At 40.1% G+C, this 23,661-nt stretch overlaps 1 protein-coding gene and 2 long non-coding RNA genes across 7 annotated transcripts in view; 2 read left to right on the top strand and 1 right to left on the bottom strand.

Moving 5' to 3' along the window:
- LOC120444358 (fasciclin-3) overlaps nucleotides 1–11,136 on the bottom strand; it is a 72,765-nt gene extending 61,629 nt beyond the window's left edge. For all 5 annotated transcript variants that reach the window (XM_039623944.2, XM_039623947.1, XM_039623945.1 and 2 more), the window contains exon 1: nucleotides 10,515–11,136. In XM_039623944.2, coding sequence (XP_039479878.1) covers nucleotides 10,515–10,557 — 43 coding nt within the window. In that variant the 5' untranslated portion in view covers nucleotides 10,558–11,136. The remainder of the gene's footprint in view (nucleotides 1–10,514) is intronic.
- LOC120444361 overlaps nucleotides 1–23,661 on the top strand; it is a 63,942-nt gene that overhangs the window by 30,317 nt on the left and 9,964 nt on the right. The window lies entirely within an intron of this gene.
- Nucleotides 21,269–22,195, top strand: LOC120444360. The gene is made up of 2 exons (XR_005615659.2): nucleotides 21,269–21,961; nucleotides 22,020–22,195. It is a non-coding gene; the product is annotated as an uncharacterized LOC120444360 (long non-coding RNA).

The raw sequence follows: 23,661 nt of genomic DNA, 5'->3' as shown, positions 1-23,661 counted from the left end.
CCTTGAAACAGTTGCCAGCATCTATAGACAAGTTGACTAAATTAGCTTGTTTTTTAGAGTCTCTCTTGGCATGAAAACTATCTGTTGATTAAACAAAAATATTGAAACTAAACGTTTTGCCCGTGACTCTTGCAAATAAAGTGGTATTATTCCAGCTCGCTGATTTTATTGATATTTAAATTAAATGAAAAATCTCAATTTTTCATAATTATAATTCCGTGATTTGGGTAACAAAAACAATGCATAAACGTTCGAATTTTTGTGGTAAATTAGAAATGATTTTAGTGAAATTTGCGCTATACAAAGCACAGGGGCTGTGGCGCAAAATAATTGCCATAATTCGATTATGAAAATAATTTTTCACTTAAACACACTTGCATATAATTTGAACATATGTTACATATGAAGTGGTAGCCACGGGAATTCGTATTTTTATCATATTACAGGCGTAATTACAGCAATCAAATTTGGCCAGACTGCCTGTTTATAAAACAAATAAAATTCATAATCAATTCAGCTTAAATGCGCGAATTTATTAAATTTTTTATCGCCCACCACTTTATTTCGCATTGCATTTATTTAGTTTGCAAACATTTTCATTAGTCCTATTTGGTGGAAGTTAAATGCAATATCGGCCTCTTGAATTGCGTTCCCCTTGCAAAGTTTTTTCATGCCTTTAATTTCGTATTTTGTTCGTATAGAGCGTTATGATTGGAGCAAACTTTTTGTCGGCACTGTAAATGTCGGTGAATACTTGTACTGTCTGCTTACAAGGTGAAAGTTGTTTCTGCTTCTCGGTTGTAAAAGAGTTTTTCTGTTTTATGTCTGCGTGCTGTAGCTTTTAATTGCCGAATTAAATGCGAAAATTAGAAAAATGGAGAGTTAATGTATGTGTATGATATTCTTGGGAACATGTCATTTTATTTGATATTTATTACAAACACAATTTTTTGTGTGAAAATCTTGCAAAACGAAGTGTGTGAGAACTAAAAATATGGATTGCGGTATCTAATATTAAAAAAATTAAGTTTTCGTAATACACTTATCTAAAAAATTTATTTCTTTGCCTGCTATCATAAGCCAGCTTATTTTCATATCAAACGAGAAAGTAAATGACTTTGTTTAATTATTTTCCAAGACTTTTGTGACATAACATTGCATTAATATTTAATTGCCATTATTTGCCCTCAAGACAGAATACCTCCTCATCCTCTGCTCATCCATCATCTAAACTTTCGGAATTTTCCCCCATAATCCACCACAGCAAACTTGAACTTTTTCTGCTGCCATTACTTTTGTTTATCATTTCTGCCGCCAAGAAGTTTTCATTTAGTCAGTTGCCGGGCCAAAAGTGGCAAATAAAAAATAGAATTTATATAAAGCCAAGTCGCTGACTGATAAATCCCGCAAATACTATGCGCATTGCGCACACACACAAGGTAAACACTATCAAAGTTGGCTAGACGCGAACAGAAAAAAGCAGAAAGAAGTGGGAATATTCATTCCGAGCGATAAGTTAACAGGCGTGACTAAGCCCAAAGCTAGTTAAGAAAAAACAGACAGAGAAACTTTCAGCTGACATTTTGCTCTCTCTACTATACATTTCTTTTTTATAGTTATTCTGCCTTGGCAAGCCCTTTGCCACAAGTTTTATAAATTAAATGCCATAAAGTGAAAAACTTTCCTGACGGCCTGACTCACGCACTCACACGCTCACTTAGAAAGTAATTGCCTAAAAAATATGGCCAAAAAGTATAAGAAGGGCTAAACATGGGCTAATTCCCATGAGAAGTGCGTGAGCTGAGAAATTTATTTAAATTAAATTTCTATTCTATGTGCTTTTTTCGGTCGAAATTGCAATCGCTTTTATGGGCAAAGCTTTTCACTTTTTTCAGGGCCTAGTCACGCACGCTATTAGGCCGCAATGAAAACTAAATAAAGACGTGAAAGAGGAGGATAGTCGTGAAAACCCTTTACCTGCCCGCCCATTCAATGAAATCGAATTTGCAGCTTGTAAAGCTAAAATCCACCTGCAGTAATTTCCCCGACCGCTTGAATTGACATGTTAATATGCTAACATCAATCCTAATCTTGGTCCAGTCCCTCTGTCAATCTTTCTGTTCAGTGGAGACTATTGTCTGGCCAATAAATGAGTAAATGACAGGCACACAAACCCACGCTTGTTTGCGATAGCAAAGACACCAGAAAATCTGGATATCCAGTAGCAGTACACTGTAGGAAATTGGGATATGCTATGGTACCAAGTTGAAGATAAATCCACATTAATTTGGCCACCTTCGAGTTTTAATAGACTGTGGTTAGTTGTTGACCATAAATATAAATATAAAGTTTTAAGTTTTCTATTAGTTTTCTTCAGTGCATCAGTTACAGTAGATAGCCAGCCAGCTGACAACTGTTTTGTTGCACGAACGCCAGACATTTATCAAATTAAACAGAGTTTTGAGGGAGATGGCTGAGATTGCCAGCACACGGGAGCACTGAGAACACTGTTTGTGTGGCCAAGGTGTGGATTCAACCCCTTAACCCACCATCGCCCCTGTGAAATGAGAGTTAAGCCCAACAATGGACGTATAACGAGCCTCTGGCATGTCATCCCATCTCCTCTTCAAAATGCCACTGCCCAACCGCTTTAACTGCCAGGAACACAAATTTAGACATTTATGTTTGGCACTGTCCGCACCAGGAATTATTATTAGCAAGTGAAAAACTGCAAGCCGGAAAATGTTTTTAATTATCTGTGTGGTGGGTTTAGAGATTAGTTATTGCTTGCTGAAATAACATCAAGAATTTAAGAAAACATACATACATATGTATAGGCCAACTTTTATATAAATGAAAGTGCCTGATTGGAATGTTTGCTTAGTTACATTCTCATAGTATGAATAACAAAGGTTTTCATTAGAAATGTATAAATTATATACATGCTAGTAGGAAAATTGTGGAATGAATTGAGGAATATACAAATAAAACGGTGATATTCCCATCTTTTTAATTTCCAATTAACACAAAAAGATGTGATTGCTTAGGATCTCAGCTTTAAAAAATTATTTCACCGTTAATAGCCTACTAATATTCCTCATTTCCGTTTTAATTTTTCTCTATGGGCTTTAAGCTCGACTTGCTTGAGATCTAGGTTCAGTAACCACGCCCAAGTCGGTCCCAAATAAAATAAACAAAGTAAAATGGGTCAAAACGGAAACCTGAAACGAAACTGTCAAATTGGTGGCTCCCAGGCAGGAATGATGATGAGGGGGTGGTGCCAACGAGGGGGGCACACACAGACTTTTTACGGAGCTTAATTCTTCTTTTTTGTACGAGTATTTCTGTATTTTCTTGCACTTTTTTTCAAAAAGTCAAACAGCAAGAGGTGAACAAAAAAGTTGAGCAAATACAACGTGCAGGCAATACAAATATAAAATAATTAACTTTAACAATTCTCTCACACACGCCCTCTCTTTTTTACTCTCTTTGACTGCCAACACCCATTGAATAAACAAAAAAAAAGTAAAGTAAAGTAAAAAACCAGAAGTGAGCAACAACAGAACCAAATAAAAGGCAATAATGTAGAACGGAAAAAAAACCAACAATAATAACAGTTAAAAATATTAACACACACAGCTACGGCAATCATTGCGCATGTGTGCGTGCTTTGGTTTTTACGCTTGAAAGAGAAAAGACTGTGGCAAATTAAAAAACAAACGAAACAAAAAGAAACAACGTTGAAAATGCTTGTAGAAAAGGTTGGGGAAATAAAAACAGCAAGTAATAATGAACAAAAATGGAAACTAGTTGGAACAGCTAGCCGACAACATGAAAAGTCGAATAAAAGACAATAAAATAAGACTGAAACTGAAATACAAAAAAACTGAAAAACTGAAAAACCGCACTAAAACCGGTTCGGGAGCTACTAGAGCTAAAGTTGTGTATCCGTGAGATACTGAAATACGAAATTAAAAATCCAAACGCAGAGCGTGCGAGAGGGAGAGAGGTGGACAAAACTTTAGCGTTTTCTGAGATGTATGGTTAAAGATTGCGTTTTGTTCGAAGCTTTTGTTCCGAGCCCAATGATGAATACGGAGAGGTCTGCGGGGAGTTAATACCAAGAAATGGTTATAAGGCCAATGAATGGCTTCTTCGAGAAGCCGAGTCTCTGAACTTTGAGATGGCGATTTGGGGGCACGGTGCTCGTACCTGTTGCTAGGTTCTACAATAAAGAGTGGGGCTATATGGTAAAGTCAGATTACTGTTCATACGGCGTATTTAAGTGATTACATCACTTAATCATTGTGTAAGCCGATCTGCTGCGATTAAAGCAGAATTTAAAATTAAAATTTTGCATGACCCCTTACTAAAAATATGCTTATAAATATATATAACTCTGTATTTATTTCACTGTAAAACAGGTTTCACTTTGTATTTAGCAGTCGCAACCAATTATAGCTCTTTGTGAATCTTGAATGAATCCAATTATCGCATTCATGAATACACGTTTATACATACATCAATCAGTTCCATTACCTCTTTAAAAGCTTTTTACTCGCTTATTATACATATCTGTTTTAATTTCTTAATCACAATTTTCTTTGTTCAATTTCCATGCAAATCTGCAAAATCTTTGTATTTCTTTTCGCCGCAGCTCTCTTATTTCATTGATTGACTGTTTATCCAAATGTTAATGCCGCGTGATTACTGCACTAAAGGTGCGGGTTTCATATTATTAAGCCCCGTTTTTTACACGTACTAAATATATTTAATTAACGGCTGGCATTTTCCGCAGTCAGTAGTTTTTTCTTCACGTCTGTTTTTGGACGTCTATTTGCGTTTCTGTGCTGTTCGGTGAACAAATGCATTATGATTTGATGTAATTAATAATTATAATGCCCGGCGCAACATTATTTTCAATTATTTTTCACTTTCGGGGTTAGCACGAAGACTCATACCAGCGAAAGGCCAAAAACCCGAAGCCACCTACCCAAACGCAGCAATAAGTCAGTCTGCCTGACACACCAGTCCATTCAATTTACACAGCCATGTAAATTTAATTAGAACTGCACATTTAATTAGTATATAGAAATCCCTAAGCCACACCCACACCCTCAAATTACAGATTACGAATTAATGCAGCAATTATGGAGCATTTCTGCTGTTCCTTCAATCGGTCATTTTATGGCGAGGAATATAATAGCAGAAAAATCATATTCACATATTGATTTAATTTCCGAAGAGAAACGGAGGGAGTGGCACATGAATTGAAAGCGATGTAAGTGCAAATGTTTTGCAATTTCGACATTGATAAAATTTTAATTGAATTTATTACCAATAATGTCGATATATGCATTTGTGTGTAGCCGTAAGCCCAAAGATTGCATTATGGGCCAGATTGTGTTGCCGCACACATTTTACATTTCCAATTACCTAATATTCAACTATAAATAGACAGCTTTTGCAGGGTTGAAAGCTGGCTCTAATATTCGGGTTGATATGAATCGAACGTTTTAAAAAAATTATTGGCAATTCGATTTTCGAGCATATTTTCTTGCCGTGCAGAGACTTGTGCGGTTCGAATTGTATTCGCCACATTATATGCTTAATGTACCATACATACAATGGTGACCCAGTAAGACCCAAGAACTATTATCAACATTTGGCATAAAGCTGTGAGTGTTTTTGTCAGCAGATAAGGGACACCTCGTACACCTTCTCTCACCACCCACTCTATAGTACTGCCCACGTAGACCTTATCTAATCGTTCACATTTTCCCCATGCGACCCAAACAAAAACAGAACCAGAATACAGAATACAGAATACAGAGCAACTTCTGAATGTGTATCGTGAAGAGGTAATTGCAGGTGGGACTGTTGCAGGTGATGTACACAGAGTGAAATTCTGACTACTTTAAAGAAGATGGTAGATTTAATATCGTTCTAAATACACAACAATATCTTACATAAATTCTACTCTATTAAAGAGGTGGACCCTTATAGACATTTATTTCGGTAACAAAGGCTGTAAAGAACTTTTAGCTGGTTGTCCTCAGTGTGCACCTTATCAACAGCTCAAATCGTGACCCAAATCAAAGCCAACTGCATTGGGCGCAAATATAATGAATCCATGAGAAGGTGAAAAAGCCAAACAAACCTGACACAATTTTCTGTGGCTGACTAACATGGGAAGATATAGAAGAAGCGTGCGGGGATATAGAAAGTTGAGTCAATCAAGCGAGTTTCTGTTCACGTCAAATTAGTCGATTACTGCCTTTGTACGCCACTTGCATGAGTAACCTGCGAGGTTTATGATTCACCAAGAGCCACAGAATAAATAATAATTGTTTGAAAATGGAGAAAAACAATAAGTGCAATTATCATCGCAATTGTACGCTTTCATATAAATAACTTTGGCATTGAAGTAGATAATATAAGTGGTTTTGAAAAAGTTGAAGTCACTTACAAAAAGGGAATTACAACGAAACGTGCTGGTAACCCTTCAAATTCAGGGCACACATATTTTTAGTATAACAAGTCTCGGAAGTCTCGCTGATTCAACTTTAAATATCTGTAATGGACTTTTCGAAATCTTATTATTTTATGACTTCAAGAAAGTGTCTTAAATCCATTTTATTGGTATCCCCGACCTCATAATTTTGTCTCATTTCATTACGAAACACCTTCAGAGGCGAATTTTTTGGAGCTCCTTCCTTTGGCCTTTGCAATTGTGTCGGTTTCCCTTATTTTGGCCACGTTTTCACGCTCCTGGTACGTGCTCATAAAGACAACCCAGTGCCGCCGAATCGATCATAAGTTCGCTTCATTGTGCTCTAGACTCACACACACTTGTTCGCAGTTGCAGCCCGAAAAACAGCAGAGGAAACGGGTAACTTTTCCATAAGCTCTGCAACTTTTTGCCGGCTTTCCCGCTTTTCTTTCTTTATTGTCTTTTCAACTGTTTTGTCGTGCGGCAGAGGAGCAGAATAAATAGGGTAGATCCCCCATTATATTTAATTTGCCTGGCATACGCTTTGTCAATATCGCACGCCCCTTTCCCCTCTCCCAACCCTTTTGGCCCGAAAATTCCAGCATGGCCCAAAGCGCTGCCAACTTCCTGGGCACGCACACAAGCTCTCAGAGGGACAGACAAACTGCAGATAAACGCGTTGGTATGTATGTACATATATGCAGATATACAAGGGATGCATGCAAAGAGTTGCTGTTGACAATGTTCAGTCATTTTTCAGCAAATTAGTCATGAAATTGTGCATTTCTATTTGTCTCTCGCCCAAATTGCTAAATTTGTAAATAAAAATTGGCTGCCGGCGATTATTCAGCCAGCAATGTATATAAGTGCCAATGTGGAAATTCGAATTGAAAAATGATAGAGCAAATTTTGGGGAACAAATCAATTCATTTGGAAAGGGATAAGCGTTGAAAGTTTCGGCATGACAATGTAGTTTTAATTATAATGAGAATTGAAGAAGACAAATATTTGGGTATATTTACATTAAAACTACATTTTCCCTGGATGCATTGACTTCTTTTAGAGTGCATTCATAATATTAATATAAGAACTTTGACTTTGCCGAGGTGATTGTACAATGCCCAAGAATAAGTCCTATATTGATTACAGACTTACAATCCCAGCAAACAATAAAGTGGCGAAGAAAGGCGTTTAAAAGCCCGTTAGAAATTAACCGGCTCTTCCTTCCGCATCTTCAAGCGGGGAAAACTCCCGCTTTTCATTTGGGAAATACCTTTTGGTAAACTAAAGCCCCCAGCGCTATAAAGCTTTTGTGTCCCATGGCCAGTCCTTTTTTCGCAACGTTTCAGATACTGCAAAATTTTGAGTTGGTCGCTCAGCGTTGGACGCTTTTTTGTTGACCAGGTAGCAAAGCAAAAAGCCAAAATGAAACGATGTTATGAATATGAATGAGAGACGGAGGAGCTAGCCCTTCTCTGCGATTCCCATTGCAATTACCATAGGTAGAAAAAGAGTTGAAAATTATGTATGTCATGGGTGGGCGGGGGTGGTGTGGCATGAATTGGATTGCCGAAAACAAAAAGGAATAGATATAGGTGCAGTCACAGTTTGCAGTAACTGTCACTGTCCGAGTCACATTTAGAACCAGCAAACAGGGCGAACACTGCACGTATTTAATTCAATGCCTGAATCTTTATTGTGACCATACCAGCTGGCATATATGTATGCATGTATATGTACAAAATATAGCATAGTACATGCCTCAATTGGTGGCCATTAAAATGCATAAATGCTGAACCGCTTTTTGTTCGCTCCTAGATGAGGCAGTCATAACTAAATACGTCACGACTGGAGCTCCTTTTGGCCATTTGAATTACTGTGAATGGTTTTTGGATGCAATGCCTTATTTACATGCTGCACATGTTGCAGTTCGTGTCTCCTTCATCCCTTTTTTATGTCCTTGCACAAAGAGCGTCCATAAAATTGAATGGGAAGTTTGCAAAGGAAATTGTGGTTGATTTTTATGTGGGTTCTGGTCATATACATATATAGTTGTGAAAGTGGAGTATGCCATGGAGAGTTTATTTTTATTAAAAAATGGAGATAGTTATCTCAAGAGCTAGTAATTTAAAGTCTACGTATATTTGGAGTATATCCAGAGACAGGGGCGAGAAATAAAACATTTGGTTTGTTAACCAAGGCATATTAACAGAAGAAATAAGAATGTGCAATTCAGTTCCCTATAAAATCATATATTGTTTAATAATTTGATTATGTTTAAGCGTATCCTTTGGGTCGGATAGTTGAATTTCCGGCCCATACCCATCGGAAAAAATGGTCCATGGTGCCATGGCCGGAGCTGCATTAAACATTTATAATTACAAGACAACAGCCAGCCGGCAGTCAACTGATGCGATGTCTGCGATGCGTCAGTCCTATAAAAATGTAAAAGTATTCAGTGTGAAGTGGCAAAGCCCTGCTAGAAAAAGACGGCAACTGGCCAGCGGAAAGAGATAGGGAGAAGGAGAAGGAGAAGGGCTGAACCTGCAGTGGATTTCCTGGTGTACTTTAGTTTGGTTTTTTCTGTGCACTTTTTTGCATTTTGCATTTACATTTTCGTAAACCTTTGAAAGGTTGCAGGCAGGCTTAGCAACTGAATAAAACGCGGCTGTCTTAAAGTCACGTCATGTGGGTGGTGCCGTGGGGTGGGTGGCTTTACCATTGGGCGGCTCCAGCAGGAGGGGCTGTTGAATTTGCCGAGGGGGTGTGGCAGTAATGAGACAGCTGCAAAAGCAACAGCTTCATGTGCCGTGTGTTGTGCTAATGTTGTTAGGCTTTGGCAGAAACCAGCATCTTCTTTTCAGCTAATGAGAAATCTGTCTCAGTTGCCCCAGCTAGCTCTACACTCATATATCCTTCTCGCTCTTCAAGGACGTAATAAGGGGGTACAAAATAATAAGCACGGACTGAAACATTGAAGGATTTTAATTAAATAGAACCGACAGCGTTTTTTGGGCCCTGATGGTGGCATAGAATTTATATCCGCATTCGTACGTGGCACAAAGAGATGAAAGTAATACTCAAGTGGATGCTGATGTTGTCTCCTAATTTCAAGGATGCATGCTAGCACAAGAAGCGGCACTTAGAATATATTAAAAAAGGGGCGAATAAAGACTAATTACAGTCGAGAGAGTATTAATATGTATTGCACTCAGAAGGTATTAAATTTCTACATTTTTGGGGGGCAAATGTTCAAATCTCATGGTTTAATAAAAAAATTCCATATGAAGATCTCATTAATGATCACATGTCGATACCAATAAAGTAAAACTATTAAACAGCCTTATACTGCCATAAAGCCAAGCAAACCTCTTATAGGCACACAAAGCTATCAAACCCTCTCACGTATAAACAGAAAGCCAAATAAAATCCATTAAAAAGCTACTAAAGCTATCAATTACTATGCGTGAATCATCTGCTGTGATCTTTCGGGAAAGCCCGATTTCGTTGGAATTACTATAGAAGACGCTTACCAAAGTGTGGTTGACCTTTTCAACTGATGCTGGCGCATGGCAAATGCGAGTTGAACCCCACATGAGAAAGGTCACACTTGGCGCGGACACAGATTCGAAACAGCTTCGGTCACACTCTGAGCATGCGCAGTTGGGGCTATGGACCAAACGGGGTCAGCCGCCAAAAGAGGAGTAACTATCAATTTCATGGATATTATGACAGCGAACTTTTCACTCAATCATCACTTTCATATAGACAACACTTTCCGCAGCCCCGCGGGTCGATGTCTTCTCATCAATCAAGTTTGCCGTTCAACTATGATATTTTTATACAGCTCGCTCGAGGTGGGAACACGTTTTTGGGGGGCATCTTCTTATTCAAATACACCAGTATCTGGCAGTAAGCAAAACTTTTTCACACATTCGCGCGGCTCTTAAACGAGCGCGTGATATCACCTCATGAGCGGGACTTTGGCTCTGCTTTCCTCTGAGCCGTTGTTTATTCTTACCTGTTAAGATGGCTGCGAGACATATAAAAACGATCCGTGACATGATTCTGCTGCTGACTTCCTTTGGCTTCGCGTATTCTTTCTGTCTGAGCGTAAGCGTGAGCGTGTGAGTGTGCGGTAATCCCGGGTTTGTTTTTTGGGTCTCCTTATATGTGTATATTTTTTCTGGGTGTCACTTCGGCGGTTGGTTGCACTTGCTTTAGCTTTTCATGCATAAAATACACGGCCAAGTACTTTTTGGTGGCACTTTACAGCCGCTGGGGCTTGGGTTTATATTTTTTATGTGACGTGTGTGTGTGCTTGGGGTGCGCAATGTGTGTTTTGATTCTTTGTTAACTCTACCGCAAGTTAACTATATCTTATTTTCAAGGGGTATGTATATCCGATCGGTCGGGTTGCGCTAATCGAAGATTATGCCACACTGGTAAACACACACGGTGGGCCAAATGCCTGTGGCAGCGATAGTGCTCAATGGCCGGCTAACGCACACGGACGCAGTTTTGTACGATGGCGAACCGAATCACGATATCAAATCCCGAAATGCCGAACCCAAATAGCCGAACGACCGATGTGCCCACGCAATCCAAGAGCGACAGAGAACGACTGATAGGAGCAACAGTTACCAAACGACTGAATCCGTTGTGTGTTTATAAAGTTGCCAAAGCGGCAGCAACATCAAGCGGCAACATGCTGCCGCAACATGCAGCAGCAACATGCAGCGTATGCGTTTTTACATATGCAGTCGTCAGGGCTGCATGCTGCATGTTGCATGCTGCTGCCGTTCATAGATGTTGCTGCTGCATGTTGCTGCCGCTACATGCGCGACGAGCTAGCAGCATTGCTCGTTCTAGTTTTCGCCCACAGCGACTTTGTGTGCAGGGTATTTGTAAACTGCAGGGGTGTATCGACTTAAATTCACAATTCTAAAGTAGTGCTGACAAATTTAAAGCAACTGGAGTTTTTTATAATTTACCATTTTTTAAAGCCTCAAGTAGATTGTTAAAGATAACAAAACCATTACAGCTTAGCCTGCATCTCCGGTGTTGATGACACATCTATTTAGGTGGAAAAATTTGGGTGACTAACTTGTTCTATTTTTCTGTGCATCGCCACTGGAGATTCAACTAAGTTTGTTAGCAGGGCGCTAATTTATTTATTAGCCTAGTAAATTATTTACTTCGTTGTAGAATAAGCCTATTAGAAGCCGCTAACAACTTGTATTTGACCCACATATACATATGTTTGATTTATTCCTAGGAAGATTTGAGTTTTTTGGCGGTGAATATGGGAAGAGTGTAAGAAAACGTACATTTCATTACTTAAACGAAAACAAAGCACCAGGCAATAGTGCCACTTGAAGAACCCAATTAGACTAGGTTAGGCAAATCAATAAATAAAAATTAGGTGGACACTGAAAAATAATCTTGGATCAACAAAAACAAGTGGAAGCAAGGAAAGCAGTGAATAGAATTTAAACAGTCCCCTCCATACAGCGTAATATTTTTTGCCGCCGCTGTTCTTGTTGTTTAGTTTGATTTGAATTTGTTTGGCTCTTGTGTATTGCCGTTGCAGTTTTGGCTCTTGTTGTTATTGCTGCTGCTGTTGTTGTTGTTTTTGTTGTTGTTGTTGATTTGGCCAAGTTTGTTTTCAGGCTGTCGCCGCTGCTGCTGCTGCTGCTGCTGCAACTGCCGGATTTCTGTCTATTTGTCGTTTGATAATCTACCCCCTTGCAGGCCGCCTCCTTGGATTTCGCCGGCTTTTGTTTGCCTGTCGTGTTGTCGAATGGCACACATACAAATTCCAACCGAGAGCGAATCTTTGGCACAGTGGCTCCTCGTTCTGGTTTCCCGCTCCCTGGCGCAAATATTGAGGGCTGCCCGCTGCGTTGCCACAGTTCCAGATCCCCAGAGTCCCCAGAGTCGCCCGCAAAGGGACTGTGACCTAAAACCCACTTCGATTGGAACGATGTGAGTGCAGGTTCGATTTATGGCGAGAACAGTAAACAGTAAAAAGTAAACTAGGCGGCGTTGGAAGTTTGTAATGGGTATCAAATGGAGCGATCGTATAGCTTACCTAATAATTATGGAGCGTGACACATTTAACTAAATTATTGCATTAAAGTGCGCAAGTTTGAGCACATCTTCTGGTTGTGTATCTACTGTAGCTGCGTAACTCTAAAATGTCACATCGCCGGAAAAATATCAACTGCGGAATATTTAAAGTGACCCGTATTTTCGCACCCTCGCCCTGCACCATTTGCATTCTCGATTCATTGCCCCATAATGTATTTACTTCTGCATTATTACACTTGCCACCGTGCACCACTCCCTGTGCCCCGAACGCCAGGCAGCAAATAGTATTATCAAACATTTTAAATTTAATCAAAGCGCACACATTCAATAAGCTCTGGGCCATATTTGGACTCTGAAAAGGTAAGCAATGAAAAATGCATAGAAATCGCATATCCTATTTGTTGGAATATAGCTCCTATAATGCTGATGTTTATGAATTATCAGCTTTTAAAATGCAAATTTTTCTCATTTTTATATTTGTGCAAATGCAGTAGTAATCTGAACATGGTAGCCAAAATCGCAGCACATTGAATTACTTTTGTGGCGTTAGAGCATTTCAGCACGTGAAGTTCCCCTCTATTTAGTTTCAACTTGAAATTTCAACAAATGTTTATGTTTGTTAGGTTTGCATTTAGCATGCAATAAAAATATCGCATGCTATAAGGCGTGTGATTTCAGGGCGCACAGAACTGGAAATTGTAAATTCCTGCTGTGTGCTCGTGTCCATGGGCGGGCTTCAGGGGGGATGGGATCGGTTGGGGGTGATAACAAGGGGAAGGAAGCCAAGCTGCTGGGAGCAGACAGCATGTGTTTATTGCCAGCGCAAAATGATGATTATACGTAATGTGTAATGGTCAGAAGGGCGAAGGAAGGAGCCGAAGGCGGGGGCGTGGCTTTTCCGTAGCTCTGAGTGCGGCGTGTGAAGCCCCGGAAAAGCAGCCGGAATAGCATCCAGCAGACGGCAAAAACAAACAGGCGTCCCCTCCCCCGCCAGTGCCACATCCTTGGTCTCCTTGCTATTTTCCTGCTGCTGCTGCTGCTGCTTCTGGTCCTGCTGCTCCAGAAGCACTCCATTCTCCACATGTGATGGCTGCAGCGTAGCGGCCATGGCCCAAAGCAGCCAGAAACATAGAGCATTTTTGAGGCTTTCGTTTAGGTTTTGTGTTGCATGCCATTTTCCCTGGCCTAGCTCTTCAAGTTTAAGCCTGCGTCCCAGTGACTTGGTCAAGTATAACAAATAGAAAAAAATATGCACTAAGAAGTGTATCAATAATATATGAAAATATTTCATAAAAGTGCAACAAGCTAAGATCAATTTAAATTTACTTATTTATTTAAGTTTTTAAATAACATTTTCTGTCAATGGCAAGCCCTCGCATTTGAAAATGTCCCACACCTGTCAAACTGCGAGTGAATCTCATTACAATGGCACTGCAAGTCATTTCCATGACACCACACAACCAAAAAATAAATAAAGTCCGCAAAACCAGAACCGAACCAGAAACCAAAAACAATAAGGGAACAGTTTATTGAAATGAGTAGCGCTTAGAAGTCCAAAAGTGGAAAATGTGGGGCTCGAAAGGTGTGGGCGTTACGGAAAACATGTAAAGCCAAAGAGCCAGGGGAGCTTTTATATATCAAGTTACCCGAAAACATGTAAATTAAGCATCCAGGGGCGGGGGTGAAAAAATGTTGGTGGTGCGGATGAGCGAGTGAGACCTTGCATTACAATTAAGTTACGTTTTAGCCCTGCTGCCTTTGTGGCATTAACTAGTGCGAAAAGGGGGGTCCTGGGCTCCTTCAAAGAGGGGGGCGAGGAGTTCGGAGCGGTTTGCAGGAGGACCATGTTCATATTGTGCGAAACAATGAATTTATACTCGTAGTCCTCGTTGCCCAGTTTTTTGTTTTTTTTGTTGTGTTGAGTTATATTTCTTAGTTTTACATAAACATCCAGGATAAAAAAAGTGATGGGTTTAACACAGGCGGAATGGGGCTTGGGGCTGACAAATATAGAAAAAGTGGGTAGCAAACTGGGGAAAGCGACTAGTAAGTGCAGTTGTGGCTGAAAAAGAATGAAATACTTGAGTTGGGTCACTCACAGCCAGCTTAACACATTTGACTCGATTCGACTCGCTCCCTACAGCACCATACCCACCCATGGAACCACCCAACCTAGCACCACCCACACCCACATCACACCCCTCATCCCACACCACCCAGCAGCCCCTAGGCTACAGATTAAACTGCGCTTGTAATGAGAATTTCTGCTCTCCACCTCGCTGATGATGCTGCTGATGAGGAGGCTGCTCTTGTGGGTGGTGCAGCATGTGCGGGTGGTGCTGCACATTTCGGTGGGTGGAGGCTTGCGCCTCTGGCAATTTGCATTAAAGTCAGCTCCTTTTCCTGCCACTGCACCTCCACACCCACGCCTTTTGTTGTGCGAAATGAGTGTGTGCAAAGGTATCGGGTCAGAGCTTGGATTTTATGTCACACTTAAAAGGAGAAAAACGTATTACTGAGTCGGGTACATGGCTGTTCCAGGACTTGTGAATGGACTGTAGGAGGAACTGTACTAGTTTGGATGAAAGAAAGCCCTTTCATAAGCTATCCAGCTCTAGCACTGGAAAAAATAAAAAGCTTTATTATTTTAAATTACTAGCGTACTATTATTTTCGATTGCAATAGAAGAGATTAGCTCAGTTCTGATTTTAAAGCAATCGTGCACTGGACTTTATTTAACCATAATATAAATAATTAAAATATTTGTAGTATTTAATAGATAAGATTGATTCTACACTTGAAAATATTTGGAAACTATCAAAGCAATTAGCCTATTTGAAAACTCAATAAATTGCTTAACATAGCAACATTTTCTCGGAGTGCCGCCCATTTGAAACAAAAGTTTGCTGATGCAGTGCAACATGTTGCGGTCGGCTGCGTGCAATTGGGATTCGAGTGAGCATAAATTAAAAAGAGACGTCGTCCTCCGCGGGAGAGAGCTTATGAGTTGTCCTTGCCGTTGCACCCATAACACCGCCCACTTCAGCGCACCGCACCGCCCTACCCGCCCCCCCAAAGCCCCCTGTCCCGCGGCAACCAGCAAACTGCAAACTATTCGCACTTTCAGTGTTGCTACAAATTGAGATTTATGTGTGCAAAACTTGCACAACCTCAGCCAATTGTGTTTCTGTGAGTGTCTCCATTTCCCTGTCCCCCCTGCCCCTCCTACCCCTCCTACCCTTCCGCCCCCCCGACCATCTTCCAGCGAGTGTGGCCTGGTGACCGTCTGGGAAATGGGAAATGGCAACTGGCAATGGGTTAACAGTTTCCAGCTGTGGTTAAAAAACTTTGCCAACTTGCCGCCTTTTGGCACTGCCGCATTAGCCCAAAGGGGCGTGGCTGAGGGCGGATGCGGGAGGTCAGGGAAGCCAGGGAAGCCAGGGAACCAGGGGCGCAAGGATCACCACAAAGTTCTTGGCCAAGGGTTAAGGGAATTTTGGCTGTGCATAAGTACTTGGCTGGGAGTCTCTTCATCTGCGCACTTAACGATACAAATGCATATTTAACGAACGGGTAAGACTTGTTAGGGCACGTGCTAGGTACGAAGAGCTTCATTTAATTAAAAACTGTTTAATTGGAAAAGACGAGAAAATGTAAGCTGCCTAAAGCTGAGTTTTAATGTAAAGATACAAATAATTAAAACTTCTTAATTAAATTTTTTTTTTTTTAAAGAACTCATATATAACATTGTAAAGCATAGTAATTAATCACTCAGTTGCACAATAGCCTAGAGTCGCATTTAATGTTACTTAAATCATTTTCATTCTTCGTGTTTTATCAACATTAGTTTTCAAATCAGAGTCTTATTTCCAGTGGTTCCCAAATGTTGCTGAGCGATGCCTAGCAACTTTGTAGCTGCAGTAGTGATCTCAGGCAACATGCAACCAATGAGTTTCACTTCCATTTGTTTCAAATAGCTCTAACAGATTTGTGCTTTTAAATTTCATGACATATTATATTTACTATTTATATATATATGTATATATAGAATAAAATGTAAGTTTGGATAAAATTTATTGTCTAACAGAATAGTTTTAGATATTTATAAATAGTTTAGTATAGCTTAAATAGAGTACTGCCCAATAAAGTGCTCTGTTAAATTTGACATTATGCTAACAGACTGTTAACCACTTCTGCTCCGTCATTTGTGACTGTACCTTTTGTTGTACCTGTTGTTGGTTTGGATTTGTTGTTATTGTTATTTCCCTGGCTTTTTCGAATGCTCTTTACGCGCGCTTTTGCCCCGTCATCTGTATAAGTACGTGCATGTATGTGTGCTATATCTGTGTTAGCTGTATCTTTGTATCCGTATCTTTTGTTTGTTTGTTTGCCCTGGCTGCTACCATTTGCCTTACGTTTTTTATCCAGACCACATTTTCTTTTTAACCAAAAACCAGCAAACGGTCAAACTTTAAAAAGAGAAGGCGGCGCACTGCGGGCCAGAAAGAGACGGGTGGACAGCTGAAACCAAAATGTGACTTGGTCTTTTATTTATTCACTGTTTGCCAGCAAGATTACTCTCCTTTTCAGAAACTACGTGCAACGTTTGAGCTTTGTCTCTCTCTCTTCTGGTCGCCAAGCTAGATTAGATACAGCTGCACATACGAGAGATACGGATACAAAGATACAGAATCCATGAGCTGCTATTTAGAGGGGGAGAAGCTGAGAGATGTATACTGCTTACTTATTTGCTCGCTCAAAAAAAGGTCAAACCCTTCGGCTACTACGCGCTCAAGCATCCAGCACTAAAATGCAATCTAATAATTATACATAAAACATAAAAGCAACAGCCAGGTCTTGAGCTAACTTCTGGCTATGTTCAAGGCTAAGCAGAACTACACTTAAAATTATGTGAATAGTATTTGGCAGAATACATAATTATACACATTCAATAGTCTTAAATATAATTTGTATTTTTGAAGTTATAGATTTTTACACATTACGAAAAATATCTATTTAGTAAGTTTCATCACATATATTTTTCATAGTCTTTAAGAATGTTGTTTTATAATCTAGTCCAAAGATTATAAATAAATAAAATATATGATATTCATATTTTAAAAGTAATATCGGTATATTACCTTTTATAGCCGTGTATAAGTAAAGGGTTAACAAAGAGTGGGGATGAGTTGACGGCGTCGTCTGTCCCAACTACTTAACCTTTCGAGCGAGCCAAACTGCAGGAGATGGCTGGCAGATAGGAGCCAGGAACCTGAACCCAAAACCCGACACTGACATTAACCCGCCAACGCCAGACTCCGGCTCCGGACTCAGCCTCGGTTTCAGGCTCAAGCTCAACAATTGCCAAGGGAACACGCCCACGCCTACTCCGACTCCGACGCAAAGGAAAAGGCGGGGCGGGGAAAGTTGGTCGGGGAAGAAGCTGGGCACACAGCACATGTAAAATGTTTTATATATGCTGCACCCACAACAATCCTGACATGGTCGCATCCAACCAGTTGCAGCATTTGCCTCGGGGAGGCTTCGGCCTCATCAGTACGAGAATTATCATCGTGCTCCTCCAGCTTCCCACCTTCTTCATCATGTCCATCGTCCGTCGTCATCATCACCGCCTCCTTGGGCGTCATCATTTTCATCCAACTCATGTGGCTCATGGGCTCGTTTTTATCATGCATTTTAATGCGGCCTTTGAAAAGTGAAGTGGAGTGCAGCAAGAAGTGGAAAATAACTAAAGTGTCGCCTCAGAGACTCGGACTTCAACGACTTTGCACTGCGATAAAATCGTTATGTAATCAGGGCATTTTCTGGAAATCAATAAGAGTGTTCGTTCGTCAGCAGTTTCTGAAAGGACTCCAAAAAAAGTATTCTGAATTTCATCATCATTCAAGATGCTATCTCCTTTTTAGCAGAACTTACAGAAAAAGTAAAGGTTTTGATTTGTTTAACTCTCAATCTTTAAAAAAGGGATCGATATTTATTTATATTTATTTTGATTTTAATATAACACACTTTAAGTGAAGCTAAAGCTTTCATTTTAAGTTAAAATCGTTTAGTTTTCCTCAGTGCAGCCACTGCAACTCCTTAACCAAAACTCCGAAAGTCTGCGTTTCTGTCTTTTGTCTCTAAAATATTATAAAACATAACAATAAGAAGGCGAAGGCAGTGTGAAGTTTACTTTAGAGCCCCCATATCTGCCCCTCTAAAAACCCAAACCCGTTTGTGTCGTCACTAAAAAGTCTGCTGCTCCCCCGAGGGACCCTCTTCTATATGCGTGGAACAGGTTTCCCCCACTACCATGCACCATATAGTATACCACAGGCGTCTACTGTTGCAAGTCGCACCCAGTTCTCTACTCTAACTCCGTCTTCGAGTCATCTTTCCCTCGCATCTCCCGCTGATTCTTAAAGCTTCGCTTTCAATGCGTCTCAGTTCGACTTCGTTTTCTCTAGTTTTTTTATTTTTGGCCTGGCCTAAACTAAACAAACCTGGTCCACAGCACAGCACAGTGCTCCCCAGTTTCCTTTCTCCCTGTAATTGCTTTGCTTCCACACCGTAGGTGTCTCGTTTTCGGTGTTGCCTGCGGTGTTTATTTCCGCATTTACAAAATGTTACAAAAATTATGAAAAGAAAAGAGCAACGCCACCCACTCTCACTAAATGTTGTCGGTGGGTACGCACATGTTGCTGCTGGCATGTTGCTGGAGTAAAGGTGCTCCAATAAAAATGTTTCTGGATAACGATGTTTTCGAGGGTGATTAGTTTGTAAGAGAGGATTGGTCAACGATTCCCCAAATATTTTTTAACAATTGCTTTAATAAACAAGAAAGTACACTACAGTAAAACAGTAAAACAGACCAAAAAGTACTTGCACTGCGGCTACGGCTCTAGAATCAACATGCCTAATTTATTTTTTTTAAATATTCAGTTATTAAAATGTATAAACAACAAAAAATAATATGTATGAATATTCCGACAATCCGCTAATACAAAAGGAGTTTTCCCATTGACATACATATGTACATACATCGATGAGACCGTTTTGGCCACAATGTTGCTGTTCGCCAGCAACAGGCTGGCTAAATTTCATGTCGTCATAGGCCGGCTTTAAAGTTGGCTTCTTGCTTGATACGCTGGGGATAATTGAAAAAGCCGGCAGTTGCACAGAGTCGGCCGAAACCGGGTAAGTTGTAATGTTGCCATTGCCATCTACCATCTACCATCTACAGTCTACCATTTACCATTCTCCATGCGCTTTGGGGCCCGACTTTTGTTTTTGGTTCTGGTCTGCGTACGTGATGCGATGTGATGTGTTGCTGATGCCGCTGTTGCTGCTGTTGCAGTCTTGGCCAACTGCACCGCCAGCAGTGTTGCCAGTTGACAACGTCATTACTGTTCTCAATTTCACATATCGCATGGCCAACTAGCACAAGCGTCTCGTCGCCACACAAAAACCCACCGAAACTCCCGCTTTGGAGCGGTTGGGTTCCTTGTTTTCGTGCAGGCTTAAATCCAAGACGACGCTTCGCTACCTGCCATATGCGCTGTTTGCTATGCGCTATGTATATGTGCTATATGCCAGGGTGTTCTGCTTTTGGCCATGGCTCGATTGCGACCCTGTTCTCCTGCCAGAGTCTGTTAATGTGTCGAAAATGTTACGAGCAGAAACATGTGGCTTGTGAGCTCCACAACTCAACGGCAGCAACGCCAAAATAGCAACAGAACTTGCACTGCGAGGAAATGAAGACACCAAAATTATCTGAATTTTTTTATGCAATACACAGAATAATTTTGAACGTTTTATCGAAATTGCATTTTTCCATATTAGTCCAAAAATATTTTTTACTGAACTAACTAATTTAACCTAACAATTCAGGAACATCACATTGTGCTTATTTGTCCTGTGAATCGTACTTCAAAGTTCCATGATAAATGAAAAGTATTTCATTTTCTTCATTACATTGCTCGCAGTGCATTAGCCACCGCAACTTTTGCCGGCTAACAGCAGCATGGCGCACTTTTCCCGGGCAACTTTTGATGTTCGCTAGACATAATTCTAAGAAAATTTTGACACTTTTGACATTTAGTAGTTTTGTCTACGCGCAGCCGAAGTTAGGGTTGAAGTTGAGCCGAGGGCCTCAGCTTTATCCATTGTCTTGGCCTTGTCCAGAGCGCTGCCAGTAAATCCGTGAGCGCAATTAAAAGTTGCAACTACTTGGGGCCGAGAGTGTGGTAAAATTTGGGGTTTGGCCAATATCCAATGGTCAGCTGCGGGGCTTTGCGACCCGGAGGCAATACATTAGCCAACTGTGTTTGCTTTTGGCCTGCAATTTTATGTTTAACGAAAGTTGCTGAAGTTTGTAAGAGAAGAAGCAGTAAAAAGTTATTCCTGGATAATATGATATGTATTAAGGGCGTAAACTTTTCGTCTGCATAAGCTGAACTTTTTTTGCGGCTCGAATATTTGAACAGATTGAGTGGAAGTGCAGCAAAAGGCTTGGCATAGCGACGGACACGCTGCCGCCCACCTGTTACGTTTATTTCAACGAATCTGGTATACCTTTTACTCTAAGAGCAACGGATGTAAAAAACACACTCTATGTACCAAATCTTTAAGTTTTAAGAAATTAACAAATTACATTGCTTTAATGGTGTTAGCATCATGATATTGCTAATCCTCTTTTCTACGTTTAATTTCGATGCGAAAATGGGAAAAAAAGGTTCGTTATTTTTAGCATACCTTTAACTTTAGTTACGGTTAAGCGAAAAGAATCATTCATTATCTTTGGGGGTGTAGGAACGTCGTGGTGCTTGTTGATTGTTTTGCCATTTTGCGGTTGCAAATGATGGCACAGGGAAATTTCGAGGGACAAAATTTAGGAACTCTGGCAGTCTTAAAGGCCACAAAAGAATCGTTTGGGTAGACGGGTGTAGTCCTAACCAAAAAGTTAAGCCCGTGGAAAATGGACAATGGCAAAGACACTTCTTTGGCTTTCGGTTGGGCGGATGTGTTCGACACTTTTTGGTCTACTTCCTTTTTTTAAATTTTATCATTGCTAAGGCTTTAGCCAAATAATACCCTTTCGTAAAAAAATCATATCTTTAACAACTTTTATTTACAAGTATTTACAACCAACATTAATGACAATCGCACTGGGAATTTTTTTGTTAGCTTTAATTTTTTTTATATTTTGCAATGCTGGCATTTAAAAACAGCCGACATTTCAGTGTGGAAATTACAATTTTTCGGCTATAATATAGCGATGAAAAAATAGTTTTTAAAGACGAACACGTTTAATATAGAGTTAGTTTACATCTTGAAACAATATGAGCTTCGCTAATTTTCTTTACTTCATTGGTAAGTTTTTAAGAACAATAAATCTGGAGAAACGTTTCGAAAATAATAAATTTCTTAGCGGTTATAGTTCAAGGATGTAGGGCTCCGGCTTGTTTTAGCAGGATGAAATTGGAACCGGATAATTTAATCTCACCTTAGTGTGTTTTAGATTTATTACTTCCTATAATAAATTTCCTATATACATTTGCCTAAAATTTACTGCAAAAAAAAAGTCTTCATTTTTATTTAAAAGTATCAACAACCAGTAACATTTTTCTAGCTTCTTTTCTTTTGGGCGTTGCAAGTCTTCATAATAATGATGACACTTCTGTGGGAAAAATAAAATTTTCCAGTTATAATAAATTAATGAAAAAGTGGTTTTGCAGACGCAAACGTTTAGTGTGGAGGTTATTTACATCTTGGAACAACATGAGCCTTGCTACTTTCCCTTACTTTATTGGTGTGTTTTTTAGAATCGTAAAACTTGACAGACTATACGAAAAAAATGCGTTTCTTAACGATAATAGGGCTCCATCTTGTTGGGGTAGAAAACAATTTGATTTGAGTTGATTAAATTTCATCTGATTGCTTATCAGATTTATAGCTTCAATATATTTGATTTCTCTTAACATTTTGAAGTCTTCTTACTGCTAGTAGGACAGCTAGGAAAATTTAAAAATTTGGTTAGCAGGGCGATTTACACTTTATAGGGTCGAAAACGCTTTCTTCCAGCTGTTACAAGCTTTTTAGCGAATTACTCTACAAGCAACTAGTATGACAAACAAGAAAATTATGAATACTTTGCCTTAAAATATCATATGTATATATTATAGGTAAGGGCATTGGGTAACGTTTCAAGGCGTAGAACACAGGCGACGGACACAAATCATATTTATTACATTCCCTATCATAAAAATAATCTCTTCTGGGCTTATCCGAATTTTTCAACCACCCATACTTCATCCTGCATATCCAGCGTTTCTTGATTTCTCACGAAATATCAATAGAATTTCGGTTTGTTTTGCGTTTGGGACTTATTCAATTATGGGGCTTCGAGCGCCCTGGAAACAATTAGCAAAGCCATACAAAATCCATATCCATTCGCTGCCCCTCATGGACCATTGGCTATCCTTAAGTGGTTTCATTGCCCGCCTATCGACGATTTACATCTGTTTCAATATATAGTTTAGGTTCGGCTTGCGCATGCAGCGCAGAGATTACACACACATAAGAAGTGTGACAAATGCGAGGGTTGCTGCTGCAATCTTGCTGACAATAATCTTTGGCAATTTATTGTGCCGCGCTGCTGAGATGGTGGCTAATGTCTTGGGGCAACACGGATTAGATGGTGACAAACCGCCCGGACAAGTCACGTTAGTAAGTAACGCCCCCCAAAAAAATAGCACATCATTGGGGGAAAAAGTTCCGATCTATCTGGCAACTGTTGCTGATTATTTATTTGCGCTTTTAACTCGCCACACACTGAGATAAATTTTCCACACACGCTGGTTTTTTTAGCTACGATCTTTGTGACAGCCAATGTGGTTAGATGGTTAGTAAGGGGACTGCCTGGAGGAAAACTGGAAGTCCTGGTTCTTTTTTGACAAGGGTGGACAATGGCGATTAGCGCTTGGCACTAATGGGGGAAACCCAGAGACATGGGAGGGAGCATTCTGTTTGCTCAAAGGCTTTGGCCACACAAGGGCTGCGGAATGCTGGAG

This window comes from Drosophila santomea, chromosome 2R, assembly GCF_016746245.2.
Source record: "Drosophila santomea strain STO CAGO 1482 chromosome 2R, Prin_Dsan_1.1, whole genome shotgun sequence".
Taxonomy (NCBI): Eukaryota; Metazoa; Arthropoda; class Insecta; order Diptera; family Drosophilidae; genus Drosophila; species Drosophila santomea.
The sequence above is the reverse complement of the archived record's forward strand: the minus strand, read 5'-3'. Positions and strand labels throughout refer to the sequence as shown.